The sequence below is a fragment of the Phalacrocorax carbo genome, chromosome 9 (genome assembly GCF_963921805.1).
Source record: "Phalacrocorax carbo chromosome 9, bPhaCar2.1, whole genome shotgun sequence".
Taxonomy (NCBI): domain Eukaryota; kingdom Metazoa; phylum Chordata; class Aves; order Suliformes; family Phalacrocoracidae; genus Phalacrocorax; species Phalacrocorax carbo.
This window is the reverse complement of record NC_087521.1, coordinates 19,207,515-19,231,870: the sequence shown is the minus strand read 5'-3', so window position 1 is coordinate 19,231,870 and position 24,356 is coordinate 19,207,515. Positions and strand designations below refer to the sequence as shown.

General features: G+C 42.5%; 1 protein-coding gene across 5 annotated transcripts in view; it reads left to right on the top strand.

The window, feature by feature from the left end:
• Positions 1 to 24,356, top strand: part of FOXN3 (forkhead box N3) — a 219,186-nt gene that overhangs the window by 120,177 nt on the left and 74,653 nt on the right. For all 5 annotated transcript variants that reach the window (XM_064460546.1, XM_064460550.1, XM_064460549.1 and 2 more), the window contains exon 4: positions 20,605 to 20,669. In XM_064460546.1, coding sequence (XP_064316616.1) covers positions 20,605 to 20,669 — 65 coding nt within the window. The remainder of the gene's footprint in view (positions 1 to 20,604; positions 20,670 to 24,356) is intronic.

Here is a 24,356-nt window from a genome sequence, read left to right as displayed (position 1 = left end):
TGTATCTTTCCTGAAACGACTTTTTTTTCCAGGCAGCTGTCTGATCAATGGCAAAACTCATAACAGCTCCCCAAGTATTTAAGATCTCTATTAATTGGAGTTCCTTCTCTATACAAAAAATTGTTCTTTCGTTAGCTGTTTTGCATATGAAAGATGAAGACGACCATTCTTCTCATGAGATTAAAAAATAAAACAATTAGAATGAAATAATTTTCTAAACTTAAGGGAATTAATAACAAACAAAGCTTCTAGAGTAGCCAGCTTTTATTTTGATACTTGCAAGTATAATGTAAAAGAAGACTTTATACAAATGCATTTATTTCATGATAGTTTAAGAGCCTTAGTCAACTACATTGCTGAAGTGATGTGGATCTTTCGGTTATTAAGTTATTTTGCTCCTTTTGCCTTCACATGTAGCAATAGGCTTGTTTAGATTTGGGGGAAAAAAGAGAATGGAAATTTGTGCTGGAAATGCTAGAACTGGTCTTTTTCTGTCTCCCTGGGGGTATTACCATCAAAATTTGGCTTTGAAAATCGGGAAAGTTGTACTGATGAGCTCTCTATTTTGTAATTATATGGAGCAAGAGCTTTAGGAGTTCAGTTTGTGTTGAATGGCACTGCCAAAAAAAAAAAAGTTCATTCTACTGTGCCCATTTGCCATCCTTGGTTCACTAAGGTGGGTATGAGGTGCCCCTGAGAAGAGTGGCTACCACTCCATAGGTGGTACTCTCAGGCACTAGCTGTTGTCATCTGATCAGTTAAAACCCCCCAAATAACTTTCCACAAGCTGTTTGGATTTGCTACTGAGTTTTCCTTTTGGCTAGTCTAAGACAACAAAAGGCTTTAACCATACTACAGGAGACAGTGGCATGCAATACCTCCAGACTAGTTCTCAGCCAGCTGCCTGAGGACCCTGGGAGCAGTATCCTCTGATTGCTCAGCAGATGATTGCTTTTGGGGTTTGGTTTGGTTTGGTTTGGTTTTGTGGTTTCTCCCTTCTTTTTGTGTTTTCATTGTTTTTCCTTTGCAAAGTCATTTTAAGATCCTCTTGCTGCTCTAGTACAATAGCAAACTGTCCTCTCAGTTATCACAGAATCATAGAATTGTTAAGGTTGGAAAAGACCCTTAAGATCATTGAGTCCAACTGCTAACCTATCACTGCAAAGTCCACCACTAAACCATGTCCCTGTGCACCACTTCTACATGTCATTTAAATACCTCCAGGGATGGAGACTCCACCACCTCCCTGGGCAGCCTGTTCCAATGCCTGACAACCCTTTCGGTGAAGAAGTTTTTCCTAATATCCAACCTAAACTTCCCCTGGTGCAGCTTGAGGCCATTTCCTCTCGTCCTGTCGCTTCTTACTAGGGAGAAGAGGCCGACCTCCACCTCACTACAGACTCCTTTCAGGTAGTTGTAGAGAGCAATAAGGTCTCCCCATAGCCTTCTCTTCTCCAACTAAACAACCCCAGTTCCCTCAGCTGCTCCTCATAAGACTTGTTCTCCAGACCCTTCACCAACTTTGTTGCCCTTCTCTGGACACGCTTCAGCACCTCAGTGTCCTTCTTGTAGTGAGGGGCCCGAACCTGAACACAGTACTTGAGGTGCGGCCTCACCAGTGCCGAGTACAGGGGCACGATCACCTCCCTGCCCCTGCTGGCCGCGCTATTCCTGGTACAAGCCAGGGTGCCATTGGCCGTTAGTTGTGCTAATGAAGGCATTTGTGTAGCTGCACTCTAAATGGGATAGGTTTTTTTTAGTTTTGTTTTTTTTTTTCCTTAAGGGATTGGGACTTGTCAAGGAGGGATGAGGGCCTTCTTAAAGCTTTCCTACCATAGAAAATGTTATTGAACCATAATCTCACCCAGGCTGGTTGGACAGCCCAGTGCTGTGCTAGTAAAATTATGCTGTGTCTGGCTGTCAAAGCAGAGTTTGCTGCGCAGAAGAGCATGGAGGCATCATTGTGCATGGCGTTGACATACGTGTGTTCTGGCAGGTGAGTGCTACAAACCTGCTTCAAACCCGAGTTCCAAACCTGTGTTCTCAAGTCACTCACATGCTGTAGAAAAGTTTTCCAGTGCTGGGTAAAGCAACGGCTGGGGAAAGAGGTGCTGCATCTCAACTTCATGATTCCTTGGTCTTCACAAGCTTGGTGAGCTAGGGTAATTCGCATGGCACAATTCGGCAATCTGCTGCATCTCTCAGCCTGTGCTCTAATGCACTAGCAGTGGAGCAGCCTGGGCTGGCACAGGAGTTCAGACTGCACCAAAGTGGGCAAACACTAACCGGGGACTCCGACCTGGGGAGAGGGGACTGATGACAGGAACTGATCTTCACTTGCTGTCTTCTGATTTCCAGTTTTCAAACTGCAAGGTAGAAAAGGGAGGTTGCTTTGATGCTGTAAACAAGTTAACAGTATCCCTCTGTGAATGCAGGTGCTCAGTTTTCACAGGGATGTCTCTCTGACTCTGTTATATTGCTATTGTGAACAGCCTTTGACACTTAGCTGGAACACTTGCCATTTTAATAGCATGTGAGGAGGAAACAAGTACACAGACTCTGGCTTATCGTTTCTTGGTCGCTGACCAGGCGCAAATAATGAACTTATTAGACTGAATTAATCTCTTAAAGGAAATGGTTTGAAATCCATCTGGTAGAGTGCTGAAAAGTAGACTCAATAAAATCCTAGAAAATTGACTGTAGGAAGGAGTTTTCTGTTGGCAGAAAGCTGAATTGGATGACCTGAGGAGAGTCCTCTGCCTGAAATTTCTGATGCAAAGGCAAACAGAAAGCAGTGGATCCTGAGCACAAGGTTTGCAAACTGCATTTTCAAGAGATGGAGAATTTAAATGCGCTTGTTCCAGCTGATGTTCTGTAACACGATTCCCTCAATGAGGTGTCACGCTGTGGGTGGCTTAAGCGTGGCGGGGGAACCTAACATTCAGAGGATGGTAATATGCACAGAGCTAAGTGTAATTATTACCCATCTTAATTTAAAAGCCACCAAGACACAGCCTGATCTCAAGCTATGGTGCAAATGAAGAAACCATCAATCATTTCAGCTCTGTGTTCAAACCTGCTATCGATTTCTATGACTGGAGATAAATGACAAGTTTTTACTGTGTGGCTGTTGTGTACCCACACCATTTCTAGAGCGTACCTGCAGTAGCAGACTGTGCTTTTTTCTACAGTTACAGTCAGATGCTGGCTGAGCATGCCAGAGAGTATGCCTTTTTAGCTGTAGATTCCCTAAATCTCGCGATAGTGAGACCTTGTGTCCTGACTTCTGCAGGAGTCTCAGCACGTAACAGCCCATCTCTTATTGATGCTCCACAGGAAAAGTTGATCTTTCAGGAAAGCGGGGCGAGTTGTATCTTCTTTCTTTTTAATGTTCACGTATTCTTCATAGCATACCTGCTTGCAGACGCCTAAAGGTGTGCAGTAGTGAGTAAGGGTATGGATATAGTCGCAATCTTGTTTAAACTCCAGAGCACTCTTTGGGGTTACAATATAAGCAATGTCTCATCAGACCTCATCAGATGGAGCTTCCTGTGTTGTCCTTCAGCTTCAAGACAGTAGACGACACTGTACAATATCTAAGTGTCAGAACTTTATGTCGACTCTTGGTGATGCAATCCTACCAGCTTGAAAACCTTTTGAAGCTTTTGGCTTATTTTGCATGAATCAAAGCTCAAGGTTCACCTTAGGCTTGCTGGAAACAAATGTCCATTGGAAATAGCTTTTTTATTTTGTGGTGGTTTTGCCTGGGCATCTGCTACTGACCTCCTAACCACAAGGACAATGCTGATGAAGAGATACTTGGGGCACTAAAGCAAGCTTCTGGCCAACTGAACCTGGTCTTTATGGGTGACTTCAACTGCCCAGACATCTGCTGGAAGAACAGCATGGCAGCTCGCATGTCATCCACCAAGTTACTGAAATGTATAAAGGACTGTTCCCTGATACAAATGTTAGATGTGCCAACCAGGAATGAGGCACGGCTGGACCTACTATTCACAAACTGAGAAAACCAGCTTTGTAACATCTCAGTTAGTGATAGCCTTGGCTGCAGTGATCATAATATTGTGGAGTTCGGGATCCTGCTGAGTGTGCTGAAGGTCAGTACTAAGACAAGGGTTCTGGATTTTAGAAGAGAAAACTTCAGCTCAGCGCTTAGCTGGGAGGGATTCGATGGGATGCTTCCATGGAAGATAAAGGAGCTAGTGAGTGCTGGGAGTTCTTCAAGAACTCTCTCTGGGAAGCACAAAACCAGTTTATCCCCTATAAAGGAAAGGGAAGTAAGCGGAGCAAGAGGCCTCCTTGGCTCAACCATGAGCTCCTGGGTCTACTCAAAACCAAAAGGGAAGCATACCAGAGATGGAGAAGAGGAGGACTCTCTGTCGAGAGCTACAAGGGCATTGCCAGAGTGTGCAGAGATGCAGTTAGAAAAGCAAAAGCCCAGCTTGAATTGAAACTGGCTGTAGACATCAAAAATAACAAGAAAGGGTTCTGCAGGTATGTCAACCATAAGCAGAAACAGAAGGAAAAGATAGGCCCACTGTTAAACAGAAAAGGAGGGTCAGTCACCAACGATGGTGAAAAGGCAGAGGTCCTCAACACTTTCTTCACCTCTGTCTTTACCAGCACTGTTGGGTTCCAGGCTTTGGGAATGGAATTCGTGGTTGATCCAAATAAAGACCCACCATCAGTGAAGGAAGAGTTAGTACGTGATTTATTACAGGAGCTTGACCCCTACAGATCGATGGGCCCTGACACCATCCACCTGAGGGTGTTGAGAGAGCTGGCTGACATCACTGCAAGGCCACTCTCCATAATCTTTGAGAATTTGTGGAGAACAGGGGATGTCCCAGAGGACTGGAGGAAGGCAAATGTTGCCTCAATCTACAAGAAAGGCTTGAGGGAGGATCTGGGTAATTATAGGCCCATCAGCCTTACTTCAATCCCTGGGAAAGTTATGGAATGAATCTTCCTGTGGGGCCATCATGAGTCAAATGAAGCACGTGATTGGGAAAAGCCAACATGGCTTCACTAAAGGCAGATCGTGCTTGACAAACCTGGTGGCCTTCTATGACAAAGTGACTCGCCTGGTTGACATGGGGCGGGCAGTGGACATTGTCTACCTGGACTTCTCTAAGGCCTTTGATATGGTCCCCCACAGTCTCCTCCTGGAGAAATTAATGTGTTATGGCCTAGACAAGTGGTCTGTGCAGTGGGTGAGGAACTGGCTGACAGGCCGCACCCAAAGCGTGGTGGTAAATAGCTCTTTTTCAAAGTGGCAACCTGTCACAGGTGGGGTCTCCCAGGGATCGATATTGGGCTCAGTGTTATTCAACATCTTTGTAAGTGATCTGGATAACAGCATCAAGTGTAGCCTGGTGACGTTTGTGGATGACACCAAATTGAGTGGGGAAGTAGACACTCCAGAAGGGACAGCTGCTCTGCAGGGAGATCTGGATGGGCTGGAAGAGTGGGCCAGCAAGAACCTTATGAAGTTCAACAAGGACAAGTGCACGGTCTTGCACCTGAGAAAACGTAATCGGGAGTGCAGCACAGACTGGGATCCACCTGGCTGGAGAGCAGCTCTGTGGAAAGGGACCTGGGGGTGCTGGTGGACAGGAAGCTCAACATGAGAGAACAGTGGGCTGCTGTGGCCAAGAAGGCCAACAGGATGCTGGGTTGCATCAAAAAGGGCATCATCAGCAGAGATAAAGAAGTCATCATCCTGCTCTACTCAGCGCTTGTCAGGCCACACCTGGAGGACTGTGTACAGTTCTGGTTCCCGCTATACAAAAGGGATGTGGACAGGCTGGAAGGGGCCCAGAGAAGGGCCACCAAGCTGATCAAAGGACTGGGAAGCCTGGCATACGAGGATAGGCTGGGAGAGCTGGGTTTGTTCAGCCTTGAGAAAAGGAGGCTCAGAGGGGATCTCATCACCATGTACCAGTACTTTAAGGGGTAGCTACAAAGAAGGTGGAGACTCCTTTTTTACACAGAGTCCCATGGAGAGGACAAGGGGGAATGGAGATAAGTTGCTCTTGGGATGATTCCAATTGGACACGAGAGGGAAATTTTTCACAGTGAGGACAGTCACCCGTTGGAATAATCTCCCCAGGGAAGTGGTTGACTCTGCCATGTTGGACACCTTTAAGAGTCGCCTGGACAGGGTGTTGGGCCATCTTGTCTAGACTGTGCTCTTCCTAGAAAGGTTGGACTAGATGATCCCTGAGGGTCCCTTCCAACCTGTGATTCTGTGATTCTGTTTTAATGCTCTTACTAGATTGAAGTTTCCAATTACAGAAGAACTAATTTTGCTTCCAAGTCTGGCTGGGAAATGGTCAACACTGATAGTCCCTTGGTAAGAGAAGTCATTGTTCCTTTTTGGCACTACCTGCAAATACAGTCATTAGCTGAAAAGTAGCAAGCTTTCTTAAATCTCCTCTTTGCTGGTTGTTCTTCAGGGAATTGTGTTCTGGAATATTTCTTAAACAAAGGATGTCCTTTCACTATACCAACTCGGTCCTGTTAAGTTGACGCATTCCGTGGTGGTGGTGGTGTTGCCTCAGTGCCGGAGGTGAGGTGTGCAGGGTGCTTCCTCACTTCCTTCTTCCTTCCCGCTGCCGGTGGAGCTCCAGTAACGTCAGCGCTGCCTGTGCCACCCTGCATGCTTGGCTGGCTGGGCTTGGCCCGGCCACGCCGCCCTGCACGCTGCCAGGCCCTCCGCGTGCCCGGCCTGCAGATCGGCAATCTTGTGGAGCTCCTTGAGCAACAGTGAAGTGATTCTTTGGCTCTGCGAAATCTTGCTGCTCATGCTGTGCAATTTAAAGACAAAATGCTTCCTGCTAATTATTAACAGTTACTCTGTAGGAACAGACTCATTATAGGGGCGCTGAACCCTGGCCCGCCGTCCTTTTCAGCACCTGAACAATGCAAGAGGGAGGGGGAAGAAACGCGAGAGAAACTGGAGTGCTGGCACCAATTAGTCCCAAGATTAGTCCTGAAAGAGGATTGCAATTTCAAGGCCAAAAGGAGTAAGGAGTGGGTAAAAGGATTTGAAATGAGATTATAGGACCTAAAAGCGCCTTTCTTTTGTTAGGGAAATAATTCAGCAGTTTTGCTCAAGCCAGTGAGACAATCCAGTTTAGTGGCTGAAGTAGGAGATGTGTATCCTGTTGCTTTTTAAGGTTCTTTAACTAAGTTGATCCCCACTTGCATTTGTTAGTGCTTCCTGCGAAATCAAAGTGTTTTCAACAAACAAACAAAAACGGAGGAAAGCTGTTGCCTCATCAAAAGGCCCGTTGTTTTTCAGGAAGCTTATTTGTATTCTTTAAAGGGGAAGCCAAGGAAAGGAGGCAGATTGAACTCCCTTTTTTTCTTCAGGGAAACGTTTTTCCTGGTGGTTACTATGAGACTGCACCGGAGTTACCCTTTCACCACTCATTCTACAGATGAGTTTCAGTGCCGTTTTTTGTTTGTTGGCCTGCTCAGAGATGCAAATCGGGCAGTTCCTACTACTGTTAAAAGCACTGTCTTCTGTCAGTGCCACAGTGGTGTAGTCATTCTCTTCCTCCAGGAGGGAAGCAGGCACTAAGCCTTGCTGCCATATTGAAGAGGCCGTGACATACTCATGTAACAGTAGGCGCAAGTGTCCAGAGCTAAAGACTGGAGCTTGCTTGGAGACAGCAGAAAAAGAGGGCTTTTCCCCCTCACTCCCTCTCCAGAAAGAGAATTTCAAAAGGTTGAATTATAGAAGAGAATTAGAGATATTGTGGATTTAATAGGAAATATTTTGGTTTAGTGCCAAAATATGGTTTAGAGACAAACCTGCCGGTAGAGTTTCCACACAAACAGGGAGAAGGGGGATTGGTGAAGAAATACAAGCTCTCGTCCTGTGCATGGGACTTGGCTAAATGGCTTAATAAAGCTTTAGTTGTGAAGTTGTCCTGTGCTGAGATGCTAAAGGCTCTACAAAATAGCCATAAACTTTCTGAAGTAGAATAAAGACAACAATCCCAAAACGGATTCAGCAAAGGGGATAATGTGGAGGAGGAAACAATTTAGGCAGGGGTTGGCAGTGAAAACAGAACAAGTCCTCTTTGTAGGTCAGCAAAAATGGCTTGAAAAGGGTAAAGAGAGCACTGAGATGACAACAATTTCTGCTGATACCATCCAAGTCCTGCTTTGCTTCAAGTCATGTTTCTCTGTGATATAAAATTTTGGCCCAGGGATTTCTGAAAAGGTGGTTGAGCATATTCCAGTTGAACTGAGAGCTGCAGGTGGTTTTTGCTGCACCCAGCAGAGGCAGCTATTTGCGTGGTTCAGTGCTGCAAATGGCTGCACTTGCTGCTTTCCAATTTATGCCTATTTACTTTCAGTCCTTTGTGTGCTGGCGGGAAAATTCAGTGATGCACTGTGTATGACACTGAAAAAAGAAACTTGACTATCAATGAAACCACTAACATGAGAATTAACTGGAATGGTTTGGCAAAGTCATTTGTTCTATTCCCCCTCATGATTTGTCAGAAGTTATATTAACACGTGAAGAAAATATTTCTGCTTAATTGGTTGTAGTAAACGGATGCGCTATAAATTAATTGCCTCTTTAATGTTTAAAAGGTTATGTCCCGTTCATTTTTTGACTGATTAGTATCATTTCACTAGAATGAGCAAGCTTGAGGTCATCTGATGTTTGAAATGCGTGGTTTGTTACTTTCTGTGATTTGCTGCTTTAGAGGGCAGAAATGCTATCTGGGGATGTCAGGGTGTCTGTCTCTTTCTAAACACCAGTGAACCATAATTAATTGTTTCCTGTAATCTAACTCATTGATTTTCTATATTTGAGGTGATCCAAGGAACAGCTTTACTCCAGGGATTAATTACAGAGAGAGAGAGTGCACATACAGTCATGAACATATTTTTGCTAGTTAATACTAATGAGGATTTTTTGCAACTGCATAGCAGGCACTGATTCAACTGGAAGGAGAATTACACAGTATCTGACATCTGACAGATAACCATGCCCATCCTTAGCAGCTCCTTTTGGTGCCCACAAAAATTTTGCTGTTTGTTAGTGAAATACCACTGGTTTTGGGGTGGCCCACCAGCAGATGGACCTCCCAGAACCTCTTGGTTTGTTGAGGGGAGAGCTTGCAGTCTCCTCCACTGGCTGTTAGAGCAAAGCTGTTCAGCAAGGGGTACAGAGGATTGCTGGATTGTCATATTTGGTTTTATTCTTTAACTTTCTTGAGTTTTATCAAGAGAGAGTGAATGTCCTCGACTCTCTTTCTAGGCTTTGTGTTTTGGTACAAGGTTGTTACCAAACTGCTGTTTAAATATACCGTGCAGAACCAGTAAACCTAAATATTTGCAACTTTTTGTGACTTTTTATGTCCGTAATGATTTTTTTCAACCTTCCCCACACAAAGTTGCAGTGGACAAAGCAAAGATATAGAAGCCAGTATCTCATCACAAAAGCAATTGCCTGCCCACCTTCACCTTTCCTCAAACAGCCTTTATTTCTACACCTTTGCATTTTGCTGAGAATCCCAGAGCAAAGAGCAGTGTTTAAACCCTGTCTTACTGAGTCGCATCCAATTTCTGCACAGATGGCTGAGGAGACACAGCGAATGGAGGTACATGTAGACCAGATCGTGGATTCCACCTGGGAAGCTGAGATTTGTTAAATAACAATATTGTAAGACAGTTTCTGGAAAAGTAGTCTTCTCCTTGGTAGAGATGCAGCTTCATCAGCTGTGTGACAAATCTCTGGCTTATAGGTAGTGGGATGGCTTCTCGCTATAAATCATGCGACGGTCAGCTTTTCCTTTCCTTAGTGAGTTCCTTCATTCATGTAGGTAAAATTGTAACTTGAGAAATTGTTAGAATGTTATTAAGTAGAACATTAGTATTCTCAACAGGCTGAACAAGGTGTTTGGAGAGGTAAAGATCAGGGATAAAGATGCACACTGAATTTTATTTCCTATTACAGGTGGGAGGTTTATTTCTCTGCTAAGATGAAAGTGGCTACAGATAATTTAAAAATGAGTCAAAATTAAGTCCTCCAAGTATTTGTTTACCGTTAGCTTTGCAGAACATGTGAAATTCATTATTTCATAGCTCTGCTTTGAAAATGTTAAGTAGAAGGTATCAGGAGTTGGGTGCTGTGGTTATTGCTACTGTAAAAATAACTAGGAGTGCTCTTTATCTGGAGACCAGATAAGTACAGCTCATGTACAGTTCCCAGCCACAGTTCAGTGAGGCTTCTTAATTTTAGCAGAGGCTGTAACAAGGGAAGAGACTTTGGCAGCATAAATACCTATGAGGTGGCATCTGCTCTGCCCCTTGAATTTGAGGCATTGTTGAATTGAAGACTTCCCTGGTGTAAGTGGAAAAGTCCTGTCTTCTCCTGACTGCATCGGGCTGTTAGGACAGAATTTAGTCAAACTTGTGCCATTCGCTTTAAATTCACTGTACAGTGGAGGGCGTATTATAACTCTGCTTTTAATTTCCTCTGCATCCAACCTGAGGCATTTGGGATCTGTTCAGGAGAAAAGCTGAACTTTTGTAGGTGCAACTAATGTCAGTCGGTGATGAGGAGCACTAATACGACAGCAGTGGGGGTTGTCGGAGGGGTCTGGAGCTGGGACGTGGGGTGTCCTGGGGCTGGTCCTGGTCTGACAGGGTTTACTGGGTCTTTTGGAGGTATGCTGTTATGTCTGTGTGTATATTTGCCTTTCTGTGAATGAAAATGGTACCTCTGTAGCTCTGTGGGTGGGAGGATTGATCTAGGTTATGTCTCTGCAGTGCTTCTGAATGCAAAAAATACTATATTCTCTTCCCTCTTTTGTTACATCTGTAGACCCAGACTGCGAGGTGAAATAGCCTGGTGTTAGGTGCTGTAGTTTCATGTGCGTGTTGGTCTGTCCCTCTGCCATCCCTAAAATACAGCTCTGAGTGCTTCAAGCTGAGAATTCACAGGAATGTGAATGAGTGAAAACTGACAAATTTTGATGCTAAATTTTTTATGCCTTGGCAGTTTATTTCTAAAAAGGTAGCTCTAAGGACAACTTGATATTTTTGCATTAAAATTTTGTGTTGGTGATAGAAGCACCCACAAACTGTCATGCATCTTTTGAGCACCTTGCATGCTGTGCAGTGTGATCTTCAAGCACTGATCTTCTGGGGGATAAAAGTGTGACCATTGAATGCAGGAGCCTTGTAGTAGATATGCATGAAGAGGTAGAATTGAGATCAATCATAAAACATAATTGGGGCTTTCCAAATACGTGAGTACTTCACTTCTGTTTTGTTACTATTATTATTGTTATGTTTTCTGCTTTTATATAACTTTGTGACATATCCATCAAACACTTTGGTGTATGGCCCAGTGACTGCAAATCTCTGCACACTCCTCTGCAGCAGTGCTGAGAAGCCTATAAGCATGTTAAGCTTCCCAGGGAAAAATACCCTCAGCATCTGGGAGAGGTTAAATGTTCCAGGGGAGAGGTTAAACATTTGTTTTGTCCTCTGCTTCTGTAATTCCAGAAGCCAGATTAGTTCTGAATCATCTGAACCACATTCATTCAAGATTAATGAGAAAGACCAAGTATGGAAAATTTCAGCTGGTAAGTGCCTTGGCTTTGAGCAAGTGGTGGAGGGGGGAGTTCATACTGGCAGCAGCCTGCAGGTCATGCTTAGTTTTGAGTTTCCTTGGTACTTAAATAGGTAAATGGGGAATTGCACCATACTGGATAAACAAGAATTTCAGCAACCAACATGAAGCATTTGGAGGGGGGCACTTAAAGGCTTCCCCTTCCTTTTCCCCATCTATTTCTGTTTCATTGGAAATCAGATTTGTCCTTTTGCATATGCACATGTTTATAACTTTGTGCATGTTCAAGGTACACTGGTGTCTTTAAAATTAACAAGCGGTGTATGCTTACTAATGGGTGACAAGCTGTTCTAGCAGAGATGTGCGTATCATTAATCTCAAGTCCAATTGACTGACAGGCCATGGTTAAGCTGTGGTTAGAAACATGTGTGGGAGCCTCCTGTAGAAAGTATTTATGAAACCCAGGCAGGTCTACCAGCAAAGCTGTTTGAAGTTCTGCAAAAACAATAAATGGAGAATTTGGGACTAGAATAACAGAAGTCAATTGGGTGACCATGGGCTTTATAAAAATGTAATCAGTTTCAATTTGGGAGAAATGCTTCCTTTAGTAGAGCTTACAGTGTTGTGCCTGGGTGGCAGCTCTGTTGTTTCATGCAGTTCAGTTCCTCAGGTGGTCGGTGTGGAAGTTCTCCAGAGTCTTGTCTGTGTTCTAGCGTTAACTGTCAAAGCAGACTCATTACATCAAGTTGAAAATGAAGGTGAGCCTAAATGTAGGTAATTCATAGGACTCATTTATTTTCTGGAATCTGAGATTGGAGACCTTTTTTCTTCCAGGGCAATTCTAATCGAGTAAAACCAAAACAGAAATGAACCTCGGCTTCCCCCTCACTTGTTTTGCAGCAAACAAAGGCTATAATCAGGAAACTGGAGTGCTCCATTTTTGATTTTGTAGAATAGAAGAGAATCAAACTCCTCCCCACTGGCCAGGTCAGCATTTGATGCTGCTATGGCCCAAAAGAGGCCACGGTCCTCTCTGGTCTCAGGGGCCAATGGCTGTCCGTAAACAGGTTCTTCTATTCATCTGGGCTTCAGGGGACTGACCTGTGGCGCCTGCATGAGCTGGCACAGGCATGCTCCGTAGCACATGAGCAAGTTCACATAACTCTGAAGTTTCCCCAGCCTGACGACCACCAGTTTTTCATCCAGTGATAGATAGTCTAGGAACCATTTTAATAGCAGTTGTGAAATAAGGAGAAACACAGCACTACAGCGTGTGAAGCAACCTGTAGTGTTTTTTCTTCAAAGTCAGGAAAGCAGGAAGAAATAACAACCTATGCTCTAGAAGTGAGCTGTGTTGTTTCTTCTTTAACTACATGCACTTCAAAAGACTATTCCCTCACCTATTGTGCTGTTGCTTAACAATTCTTTATTCCTCCCAGAGATAGTAGACTATGTCGGTAAGAACTTATTCCTGTTTTTAACACAAAAGAAGAAAAATAAAACTGAGACAGAAGGGATGAAATTACTTGCCTGAAGTCACAGTGTGATTCAGTGGTAGAGGCAGAAGTAGAATTGGAGGCTGATAGCTGGCGTCTCCCAATTAATTCCCAATGGAGACAAATCTTTTTTAATGAAAAGTAACATGGGACAGTTGTCTCACCATGAATTTTCAAATTTATCTGGACTTTTTTCTATTTCAGTATTCAGCCTAGAACTTAATATGTTCACAATAAATATGTTAAAATATTTAAACACAGATTAGTGAGAAATGTTCATTTTGCACTATGGCTGGCTTACTTCAAATAGCCATCTCTCTTAAAACAGCAACCATCTAGAAATTATGATTTTTTTAATCTATTTAAAAACCAAATCCTCTGTTGCTGTCCATAAATATATTCAGCTGTTGGCAAAGACCAAAATTCTGGCTGAAGGCTACAGAGTCTCACCGAGGGCAGAAGAAGGCTTCATATATGTTGTTGACATTGAGAGTGGTCTTTTGAGCATGACAGCAGAGTCATTGGTGGGTTCCAAAAGACACATGACAATATTTTTCTTGAAATGGGGAATTACCCTTTTTATCATCCCTTATTCTGGAAATCTGAGAAGCTTTTTTAATTCTTTTTTTTTTTTCTTTCTCTTCCCCCCTCTCTCCATTTTCTTGCTTAATTATTTTAAGTGGAGACAGTGGAAGGAGAATGGCTTTGGCTCTTTGGAGAATGTAAAGATTTGGCCAACTTCCTTCATCCTTCAAAAAGTAACATGAAATTTTATTTTCAGGTGTTTCATTCGTGAATAGCTTTCCTGAGCAACTTTTCTTTTGTCTTTAATAAAAATTCAGATGTAATCCCTCTGGCAGTTGTGTCGTGTAGAAAACTCATTTAGAGTGTTCAAGAGATCAAAATTTTATTATTCGCTCGAAAATATGTTAGACACCCTAGAGAAACCAGGAAAGACTCCATCTAGGAGCTTAAAGTCTCGATCCCATGTGTCACAGTAAGTGAGAGATACTGAGAGACAATAAAAGAGGGAATTGCAGAGGAAAGAGAAGCATTACCAGAATATTAGATCAGCCTTCATAAATTAAAAATTAGTATTGTGAATTCATAAATCTCTTTAAGAATAATGTTTTGTCAGTTATGGAAAATTCAAGAAGATGGAGTAATGGATTTATAGATTTTAAATCTCTAAAGTAATCAGTTTTCATTAAAATCAGGAAATACCTTAACACGTACCTTCCAGATACTTTTTTTTTTTTTTCATGTATTGTCATTAGCCCAGGTTAGCAGAGGTTTTTTTCCCTTTGATTGGAGAGGAAGCTTGCTTGCCTGTTGCTAGGTGATCGCTAATTGTGATATTAACTGCCAGCAAGCTGCTGGCAGGGATTCTAAATTTTTTTTCCTTGTTAACAAAACACGTGTTAGAGGTGTGGCAGAATCAAAATGCTTCTCTATTTCTGAAAATCCATAATGGGAGCGATAAATTCTTTAATACAACTGTGATTATGTGCCCAGGTGTAGGGCATTAACTGCAGTAGTCTTTTTAGCCGCTGTCCAGTACTGTCATTAAAGTTGAGTGTGGAAAACAGAGCTGATATGGCAGTAGAAGGATCTGAGCTCTCTGGTGGAAGCAGTGAAAAGCTGACAAGCGTTAGAGGAGTCCTCAACCAGAAGGAAGTGCCGTCTGTCCTGTGTTCACTCTGCAAGCCACGTTGTTTGGGCCAAGTGACCTCCTCCCATGCTGTCCACCAGCCACTCTGCAGAACACATTTGTGCAGCGTGGGAGCCAAGAGGACTGCTCATTGCCATAGTCATGAATATTTCTCATGCCTTACACAGGGCGACTGCCATAAGGAAGTACAATTCATCTTCCAGCATCAAAGAGATGCTGTGTTCTCACAAAAGTATACTTAAGCTTTTTTCTTAGTTACCACCCCATCCTAAATTTACATCTCAAGGAATGGTAAAAATTATGATCTTCCAGCTTAATTGGACATCCATTTATATACCTTATGGTAGCAGTCTGAGCCCAGCTTGCATAGCGAGCTGAATGTATTTGTCAAGAACATCATTCTGTGCTGCCACAAGATACAGGGTTTCATGGGCTTCAGCCAGATGGAGGTACCTGCAGCTATTGTTATCTCAGCAACTTGCACGTAAGAATAATTGTGGTTTAGTTGCTTTCCAGAAACATTAGGAGGTGGGTTTCTATACCTGCAAGATGCTCCACTGGTTACTCTTTGACAAAATGGTTTGTTGTTTCTACGTTTGGTGTCCTTGATGTTTTCTTCAGCTCACGATTTGTCAGAGGTGTCGGAGAGACTTGCAGTGAGGTATTTTTGCAGTGTGGATGGTTGGTAATGGAGTACTTGCAGTGCAGGTACAGCGATGCCTTCCTTCCCTTCATCTGGCAGCTGCAGCTTCTGTTCCCAGGAATTTTCAATTAAATTGCTGTCCTGATAACAGTTGTCAACCCTGGGGCAAAGGGTGGTGACTACAATGATTCGGGTGCTCTCCCATCCACTTGTTCTGCATTACTGGGAACTTACTGTTCTTGCCAGGAGAGGAAGAGCTGTATTTCTTCCTGCCACACCTTTCGCTAAATCTGTGGGCTGAGCTGGACATACAGGCGCTTCAGTCAATCATCTTTGCTTGTGCCCATCATTTTTGCCACTGGTAAGGGCTGGAGAGGGGATCCTCTGTGTCACTGCAGCCTGTTTGTCATCTAGCAGCTGTTTGCTTACTACAGGCTCTGTGTTGGGTTTATTGTGTGTAACAGCTTGTTAACTTACAGCTGACACCGTTTGTCTTTCTACCCTGTACTGAGCTGTCCTGCCCCGTACTCCAGGCTTTACTGAGAGCCAGGGTATGCCTTGGCACCTGCTATGCCCCAGTAGCTGAGCTTACCACCTCTTGACCATGGTGGGTCAAGGTGTGTGTGGAGCATCTTCCCTGCCTCCCCACTGAGCCTTTCTTCTTTGGGCTAATAGCTCTCTGCTTCAGTGGACTTTGAAGTGTGTGTTGTGCATTCTGTTGGGGGGGTGTTGTTGGCTTGTTTGTTTATTTTTCCCCCTTTCTGCATCGGCCTGCTTGCCATCACCCTCTGGACATATTTGGTAACACAGTCATTGGCCTGTATTTATTGCCTTTCTTCTGTGTTTTCATCATCCCTTAATTGTGGCATGTAGTCCCACACAATTGAATTTGTTTTGAATTTTTAGTTGTTTGGGGGTTTTTAAATCTATTAATCAGGCCTCTCTGACAAAGAGGTCCGTGAGAGTTTTTGGCATAGTTGTGAAATACTGCAAATGTGAGAGAGAATTCATACCCTGGCTTTTTTTTTTGGTGTGCTTGGCTTTAAGAACTACAGTCTCGTTGCTCTAATGTGAATTCCAGAAGACAAAGGATTTATATTTCCTTTTTTAAGTCTCTCGCAGCCTATGCATCTTTTAAAGATTTTTATAAATGTGTGGCATACATTTTGGTAGAAATAATTAAAGGGGGGGTGTGCTCACATGCGTTACTGCTTCTCCATGCCCTGGGAGCTCCTGGTTGGGCTGGCAGGCTGCCACAAACCCTCACTGGCTGGCTAGCCAGCCACATCTGCTGGGTTTCCAGCAGAGTGGTGTCCAAATCAACACATTCCCATGGAATGTTTTAGATTTCAGCAAAGCAGCATCTTCCTATGGAAAAGCCTTCCCTCAGAAAAATCAGGTATCCCATTTCAGACAAGCAGATCCTCACAGGTTAAAACACTGATGGTTGTCAGTTCTCTCAGCTGCTGGTTTTCAGCAATTACATGAATACTTCATTTACTCCCTGTGGTGGTGCACGGATGCCACAGTGACCATGACTGTGCTTCAGAGAGAGGTGGACCCTGCACTGGATGGACATGAACTTGCACCCCCGGATCCTGTTTTATGCATTTGCTACAAATAGTGTTGCAGCCGGGCTATCCCTTTGGCTGAGGGTATGCTTGAAATGGTAGTATTTTCTGCAAATCAAACCAATGGTCCTTGGCAGGTAACTGTTGGTGTTTCACAGGTTGTCTTATCCATAAACTATACTAATTCGTGTTCTTTCAAGATGTTAGTTTGAAATCTTAGCTCTTTACGATTGATCCAAGTCTGTCTCCCCAGTCCCCAAGTGCCCTGTTGGGAGTTAAATCAGTCCAAACCTGTGCGTAACAAAAATGTATTAGGCCACAAGTTTCTTTGTACTGATATAAAACTTCAAACTAGTAACTGCTTTTCACTGGTAGCTCTGTGGGGTTTATAAGAAATTAAATACTGATTTAGTGCATTTAGTTGATAAGTTTGGGGAAAAACTCTGCCATCAATAATGCTAATTGCATAAATATTAATCTTACAGCATGTATTGATTATTAAAGAATTTTCTAAAACCAGATTTTGCATTTTTATTTTGCCTAAATACTGTAAATATCCTGTTAATTCTGCAGGAGAACCAGCCACTCTTCTCTAGTAGTTTACAGGCTACACTGAAGAAACAGTTCATTTGAGAAACACCTGGGATGGACCAAATGGTTTTTTGTTAGAGATGGCCTTTAGAAGAATGAACTTCTTCAAGTGGTTCTTAATCTGGAGCAGGGAGAAAGCAGCTTTTGAGCACTTTGAAGTGAGAGATGTTTTAACTCTGTCATTTCTCAACTTTAAATAGGTTGTAATAATAAATACCACCTGAAACTTCATGTGCAAAAGTTCGGGAACAGAAAGAGAATTTATCCAACACAGATCAGGCATAGCCAAACTTCAGCAAAGCCCTGCAAACACAGAAGTTTGTTGTTTGAAAGGCTTGACCAGTCACTGCGGTACATTATTTACATGCTTGAATTCTTTAGCTTCCTTCCCTGGGAAGGCACAGTTAATTTTCTCAGTTCACGTAGATTTGTGCTGAATCAGATGGAGTTTTTTATGGGAGCCTTGGGCCTTATTTCGAGTTGGAAAATAAGATAAATCACTATGGCTTTGTTTCTCTAGTGGAGACATTTTGTCTATTCAGATATATATGCTTTTCCTTCTCCTTTCTTTAACCCTCTTCCAGCCACATACAGGCATACGCAGCCTGGGAATAAATTTTTTCTGTGGCTTCACTTCAGAATTCCACCATTTTTTTCTTGGGCTTTTGAGAGGCATATAGTTGCCATACTGTGATTTCTGATTTCTGTGGCAAATTTATACAGTATAAAGACTACGCTACAGCTTTTCACTTGTAGCTTGATGGGTCCTGTCCCAGAGATTATCCTGGACTCTGATGTGCTATAAAACTGTGAGCCTGTCCTACAGGAGTGTGAATACCCTCAACAGCTCTTGACCTTCATGTGAGTTGAGGAGCTACACTTGAAGAGCTGGCGCTTGCTCTAAGGAATGCAAACAATTGGTTACATCAAGCCCTATGAAGTGAGCGTGTGTATTCAGACGAGTGTGTGCCCCAGCGCACTCCAGCACGTACGAATGTAGACCTACTTAACTTCTTTTTAGTCATTTTGGTCTCCCTCTCTCTCTCTCTCTTTCAACTCCCCTTTTTGTTCAGGAGCATCGAAGGCTTTTATTACTCATATAATTGCTTTGTATCCTTTTACAGTCAGTGTTTAACACAGTGAAGTTTTTATATGTTAGCAAAAGAGCCTCTGCAGAATAATTGTGATATCAGTGCGTTTTTTATGTATGGCATTTTATCTGAGCTTTGCTGATGCTGTCCATGTAATAGACAACATCTGCTTTCCATTTCATTGCATTTTGTGTAGTGGCAGTCAACTCAAGAGGGGACAAAAGTTAGTTTTCAACAGAAACAGTGTGTGAGGCTTGGCTCACATTTTGCATCCAAAGAGGGAGGTGGATTACCTTAAAAAGGCTTACAGTAATCTTACCAAAAGGATATTTAGTCCCTTGCTTTTAATTTGCGCTCAAATTTGGGTGTAGGGCAATTATTTATAAATCGATAGTGTCGTTTCATGATACTAATTTCAGTAAAAGCTCTGTGTATTAAAATACCTACGATTGTCTTCAAGCTTGAGAGGACTTTGAAACCTGTTTCATGACTACAGGAAGGACTCCCTGGCAGTCTGTCTCTTCCACCTGCCTTGACAACGCTGCAGCACATATTTTCCATTATTTTAGTCATTTTCCCTAAGTACTGAGCTTTTAAAATACTTGCTGCACCTGAGCTCTAGGATGCAGTCGGCAAGCTCCTACAGGTAGTGCCTCTCCCATGGAGGACCCCCGTGCAGCAGGAGCAGCGGCAGCGCTCTCGCTCTGGGCAGCAGCGCCTGTGGGTTTCCCTGGGCGGGGGCGAGCTGTGCTGGACCCGCAGGAGGGGCGCGCCCGGCCAACAGTCACCTGCCCTGTTCAGAGACGAGTGAGGTTACCTTTTACATCTGGGAATGCTGTGGGGCAGCTGCCGCAGGAAGGAGAGCTGTTCTGGTGTGGTGGTGTCCTTGCAGCGGTGCTCTGGTGCTTTTGCAGGAGAGAAGGGGTGCGGGCTGCCATCAGGCGCTTCCTCACAGCCTCCCCTCTCCGCCAGCACCACAGGTTGTTGGAGTGGCTGCTCTACAGTCCTGTTGCCTGCAGCACCATGGATCTGCTCCGAGGCAATGACTGAAACAAGGTTTAGAGGATCGTATTTCCCCGCCGCTTCCTTCACTTTCTTTTCCCCACGTTTGAATCCTTTCTTCGACTTCAGCCACGCTTGTCACGGGAGAGGCCTCTCGGAGGCCATTGCTTCTGCGCGAGCAGGAGGCGAAGCGAAGCGAAAGAGGGACCTGGAAGTGGCCCGAGTTCAGGGAAGGGCTTTGGTTCAGGCAGGCGTCCAGCACGTCTGGGCGACCAAGGGTCCACCACAGCCACCACCCTACCGGGGTCTTGCGGGAGCCACTCTGGTCACGAAGCACGCAAAGACCAAGCTGCATTAATTCTGGTGCTCATGGGACAGCCTGTTGAGCTGTGTGTTCCGTGGCGCGGCGAGGTGCCCACTGCGTGTGAGGGGCTTTGGTGGGCGAAGTGCTCGGGTGGAAGCACAGAACCCGCCTGGTGTCTGGCCAAGGCTTTTCCAGGCTGATGCATTAGCTGGGGTAGCACGTTGCTATGGTTGAATAAAAGCCATAAAGCGTTTGGGTTTTTAGCAGATGGCTTTGGGAGTATATTTTGCTGTACTGAGAATTCAGTAAATATTTTTGACATTGATTTGGGTTTTTTTTATTTATTTATTCCAAATGGCTTTTTTCTCTCTTCTTCTAAGAGAGTGTGGGCATGTGCTTTTCTGAGGAGTTTTTCCTTGTGAAGAGAACGTGAATCTTGAATCAAATTGACATATTTTAACATGAAATTTTAGACCCTTGCTTGAAGGCAAAAATACCATTACATACATTAGCTTTAAAACCAAAACAGAATTCATGCAAATAGTAACTTCTAATTGTTTGATGTGAATGAGATTTTCTTTACACTTATTTCTTATTACCTTTAGCACATCAGGTCCACCCATTTGGCCAGGAAGCACCTTTTTCAAGAGAAATGGAGCCCTTCTACAAGGTAGGTGATGGATGTTACATCTTGGAGTAACTGCTCTACTTAACACATACCTCTTGCAAATTGCACAGCTTTTGTAATAATAACTGGGCAAGAAGTAACCAAACGTTTTTTGTTTCCTTTAACCTGTCTCCTTTATTGCGTATCTGGTGCCTTGAAAATGATGGTTTACTACATACAGTGAGTGTAGTCTATGAAAGTTGCTGCTTTTTTTCTTTCCTCAGATTATTAATTTACATAGTGTGAAATACAGCAAAGGGTGGCTTTTTTTTCCTTTCCTTTGTGTGGATAAACAGCGCCCAGAAGGAAATGTTCCAGGAACACTGCTTTTAGCTCTGTGGATGAAGTCAGGTTGTTCTTTGAGACAGATCCTTTCTTCTACTCCCTAACTGTGCTGATAGAGAAATGTACCCAAAGGTAGGTAGCAGTGCAGTAGTGGGAAAAACAGTGGCAGACTATGTGTCTCAAGGAACATACAATTTTTAAGGGTGCTTATATTCATAGAGGAATGTTAAATAACTTATTTCCATTGGATGGATGATAGAAGCTGTATGACTGCAGTTTTGGTAGGTGAAGATTTTCAGTCTCTCTTGCTAGACTTTCTAAAATCATTATTCACTGCTGAGTATGTTTACATTTCTGCCATTGAGTACATAGAACTACCATTGCTCTTAATGGAAGTGTCTTGGCAACACAGAAGGCTGTTTCCCTAGACTGCATGCATTTGTCTATGGTGCAAAAGTAACTTATACCATTTAGGATGATTTTTTTGGTCTTTGCAAGTATTTTGCCATGAAATATCTCAGTTTTGTATTCATTCTTATGGTGCCAGCAGTTTTCTGGCCTTCTTCTGGCAAAAAATGTTGTATAATGTTCTCCAGAACATTTCTCCAAATCACATAGGATGGAGCCTTACTCACAATGAGGCTCACAAGCAAATAATTAGCAGGCAGTACTGCTCACCTTCAACACCCCAAAGTAATCCAGCATCTGTAGTTTACCTGAGAATATTTTTCAACTGATTCCTTGCACATGTCTAGGAATTTGCATAATTCTGTTATCTAATATCTATGCTGAGATTTGTTCAAACAAATTTTAAATACATTAAAGCATTCAGATTATTTCTTAACATTCGGAGAGGCTATAAATTGTAGAATCTGGCTGCATTTGGCTTTAGTTTTGATAGGACAGATCTGCTACCTTTGCAGTCCTTTCTAATGGAAAGAAGTAGATTTTAAAAAATTTTCTTTTTCTCAGGAAAAAAAGAAACTATTGTGAATGGATATGCTTGATTGATTTTCAGTTAATTCCAGTTTTAAATGTGTACCTGCACATATACAGTCTGTAATTTGAGTTCATAAAATGTAAACTACTCTGTCAAGACTGTGCGGCACAAATGTTTTACCTCTTCTTATGATGGAAGATATCCAGGAATTAATAACAACTATTTTGTAGTCCTTTCTATTTCAGTTGTTGTTTAAGCTTTCTCCCAATGAAGAAGAGTATGTTGTTCTCCACCCTCTTCTCTGCCCTCCTCTGCCTTCCAAGTTGGGGGGGAAAAATCCTAAAAGTCCAAAACATTACAGCATATTAAAGGAGTAGAGGGAAAAAAGAGATGACTGCCTTTTCAAGGAACTAACAAAGCCTAACAGACCTTTAACTGAGTTGGCATTCTGTGTTGCCATTTCAAGTGGAAAATGCAGCCAGTTTGAACTCTAATATGCATGATATGTCTGAGGTTGGAAGGATGAGAGAGTGCGAAGAAAAACCTCATTAAAGTCATCTTTTAACACTTGCTGGTTTTAATTTTAAAACAAGAAAACAACTCAACAAAGTCTGCCTTTCTTACTGTCTTTCTGTCTCCTGTTTTTCCCTACAATGAACTCTTTCACGTACAGGCTTCAGCAGGTTGCATGGAAATAGTGCATCCACCTCTTTGCTGCTTCTGACTGTCTTTTTCTGGAAGACCTATATAGAGGAATGGTAGCAGGTGCAGGGAGGTGTGAGATGAGCAGGTGGAGAGGTTTGTCGAGCCCTACCTTACGTTGACCATCTTAAGTCTCTTCTTCCAGTGCTTGTATCCAGCTGAATGTAAACAAGAGAATGAAAAATTGACTCAATTACCCATTTCAGGTTATAATACTGCCTTTTGATTGGCAAAAGATTAGGTAACAAAGGGATTTAAAATAATTTTTACTCGATAAATGTTTTACTACATTTGAAAAGAATGTTCAGTGCGTGTTATAGACAATAATATGGAATAATTCTGAAATATTAGTAAAAGTGATATTCATATGCACTTGTCACACCTCATTTCTTTGGAATTGTAAAGGAAAATGCTCTTTTTGTGGTCTGGGGAATGAGAATGAAGAGAAAAAAAATCCACAATAGTACTTCTGTTAGCCAAGACAGACTTGTAGATGCTCCTGCTTTCCATTCATTTTATACCTGAACTATTTGGCAAAGTAATCTTAACTATTGTAAAGCATTTGACATATCTCTCCAGAGAAAGTGACTAAGAAACCAGTTATCTGAGTACCTCAAAATAGCAAAGGAAGAAAAAGGGAAGCTAAAATTCATTGTAACTATTCTGTGTTCTTATTGCCTTTGACATGAGCAGGATTAATTCTCTGTTCCTTTCTGGCTGTCTTTGCTTGTACTTTGTTGAAGAATTTTGAACAAAATATATATGTAATTTTCTTTTTGCTTATGATTTTATTAGATACAAGATGGCTACCTCATTTTATTTTTTGAGGATCATGGTACTGTTGTTCCTAGCATTAACTCTCTAATCAGAACAAATGAACAATAAATTTACTTTTTGTGTTGAGTCACGTGCTCAGGTGCTTTTTGAAATGTTGAGCTCCTTCTGCTAGGTGAGGATTGCTCCTTATATCTTGTGCTCTTTGGTCTCATGGAATCCCATGCAGAGCTTAACGGAGGTAGAACCTTCAGCCTTATCAGACTCTGATACCTTCTCTCAAAACTTACTTGTGTGTCCATGGAGATTGCTGCATTCTATCCTTCAGGATTCCCAGATAAAACATGCTTTTGCTCTTACTGTTTTACATTTTCTATTGGTTTTTTGTAACTTGTTATTGTACATACTTTGGTTTTGTTTCAAATCATGGGTTAATTTTTTAAAATGTGCTGTATGGAGGGCCTTTGTTCCCACTGTTTTTTCTGTTCTCAGCTGTCATAACACATCCATTTTTATTTAATAAAATAGATGACAGGAAAAAGTCTTTACAGTGGAAAAGATATAGACTTGTTCTAAAGTCTTCAGGAACTTGTGCCGAGTGAGATAGGTGGGGATATAATCACATTAATTTCAAGACTTTGAAACTAATGCATCATGTTCAGATAAGGTCAGTTTTGTTGCCTCTGCTCTGTCTTTGCTATTAATCTCATGTTATAAACTTGAGGATGCAGTTCCTCACAGATCAATGGTAATAATAAAACTCTCTTGCTCTCAATATATCTAACATTATTCCTGAATAAATTAAACATACATCTTCAAATTAACTTTTAGCAGCAGTCATGTAAATTCCAGCTGCTGAGCTCCACCTGTAAGATGTAACTGGACAGTGGAGGGGATCAGTTTTGTTTCTTAAAGATGCAACTTTCATTTTGAGGAAAAAAAAAATACTGAACTTACCACTCTCTTTTTTCTTATTTGCCCTCACACTT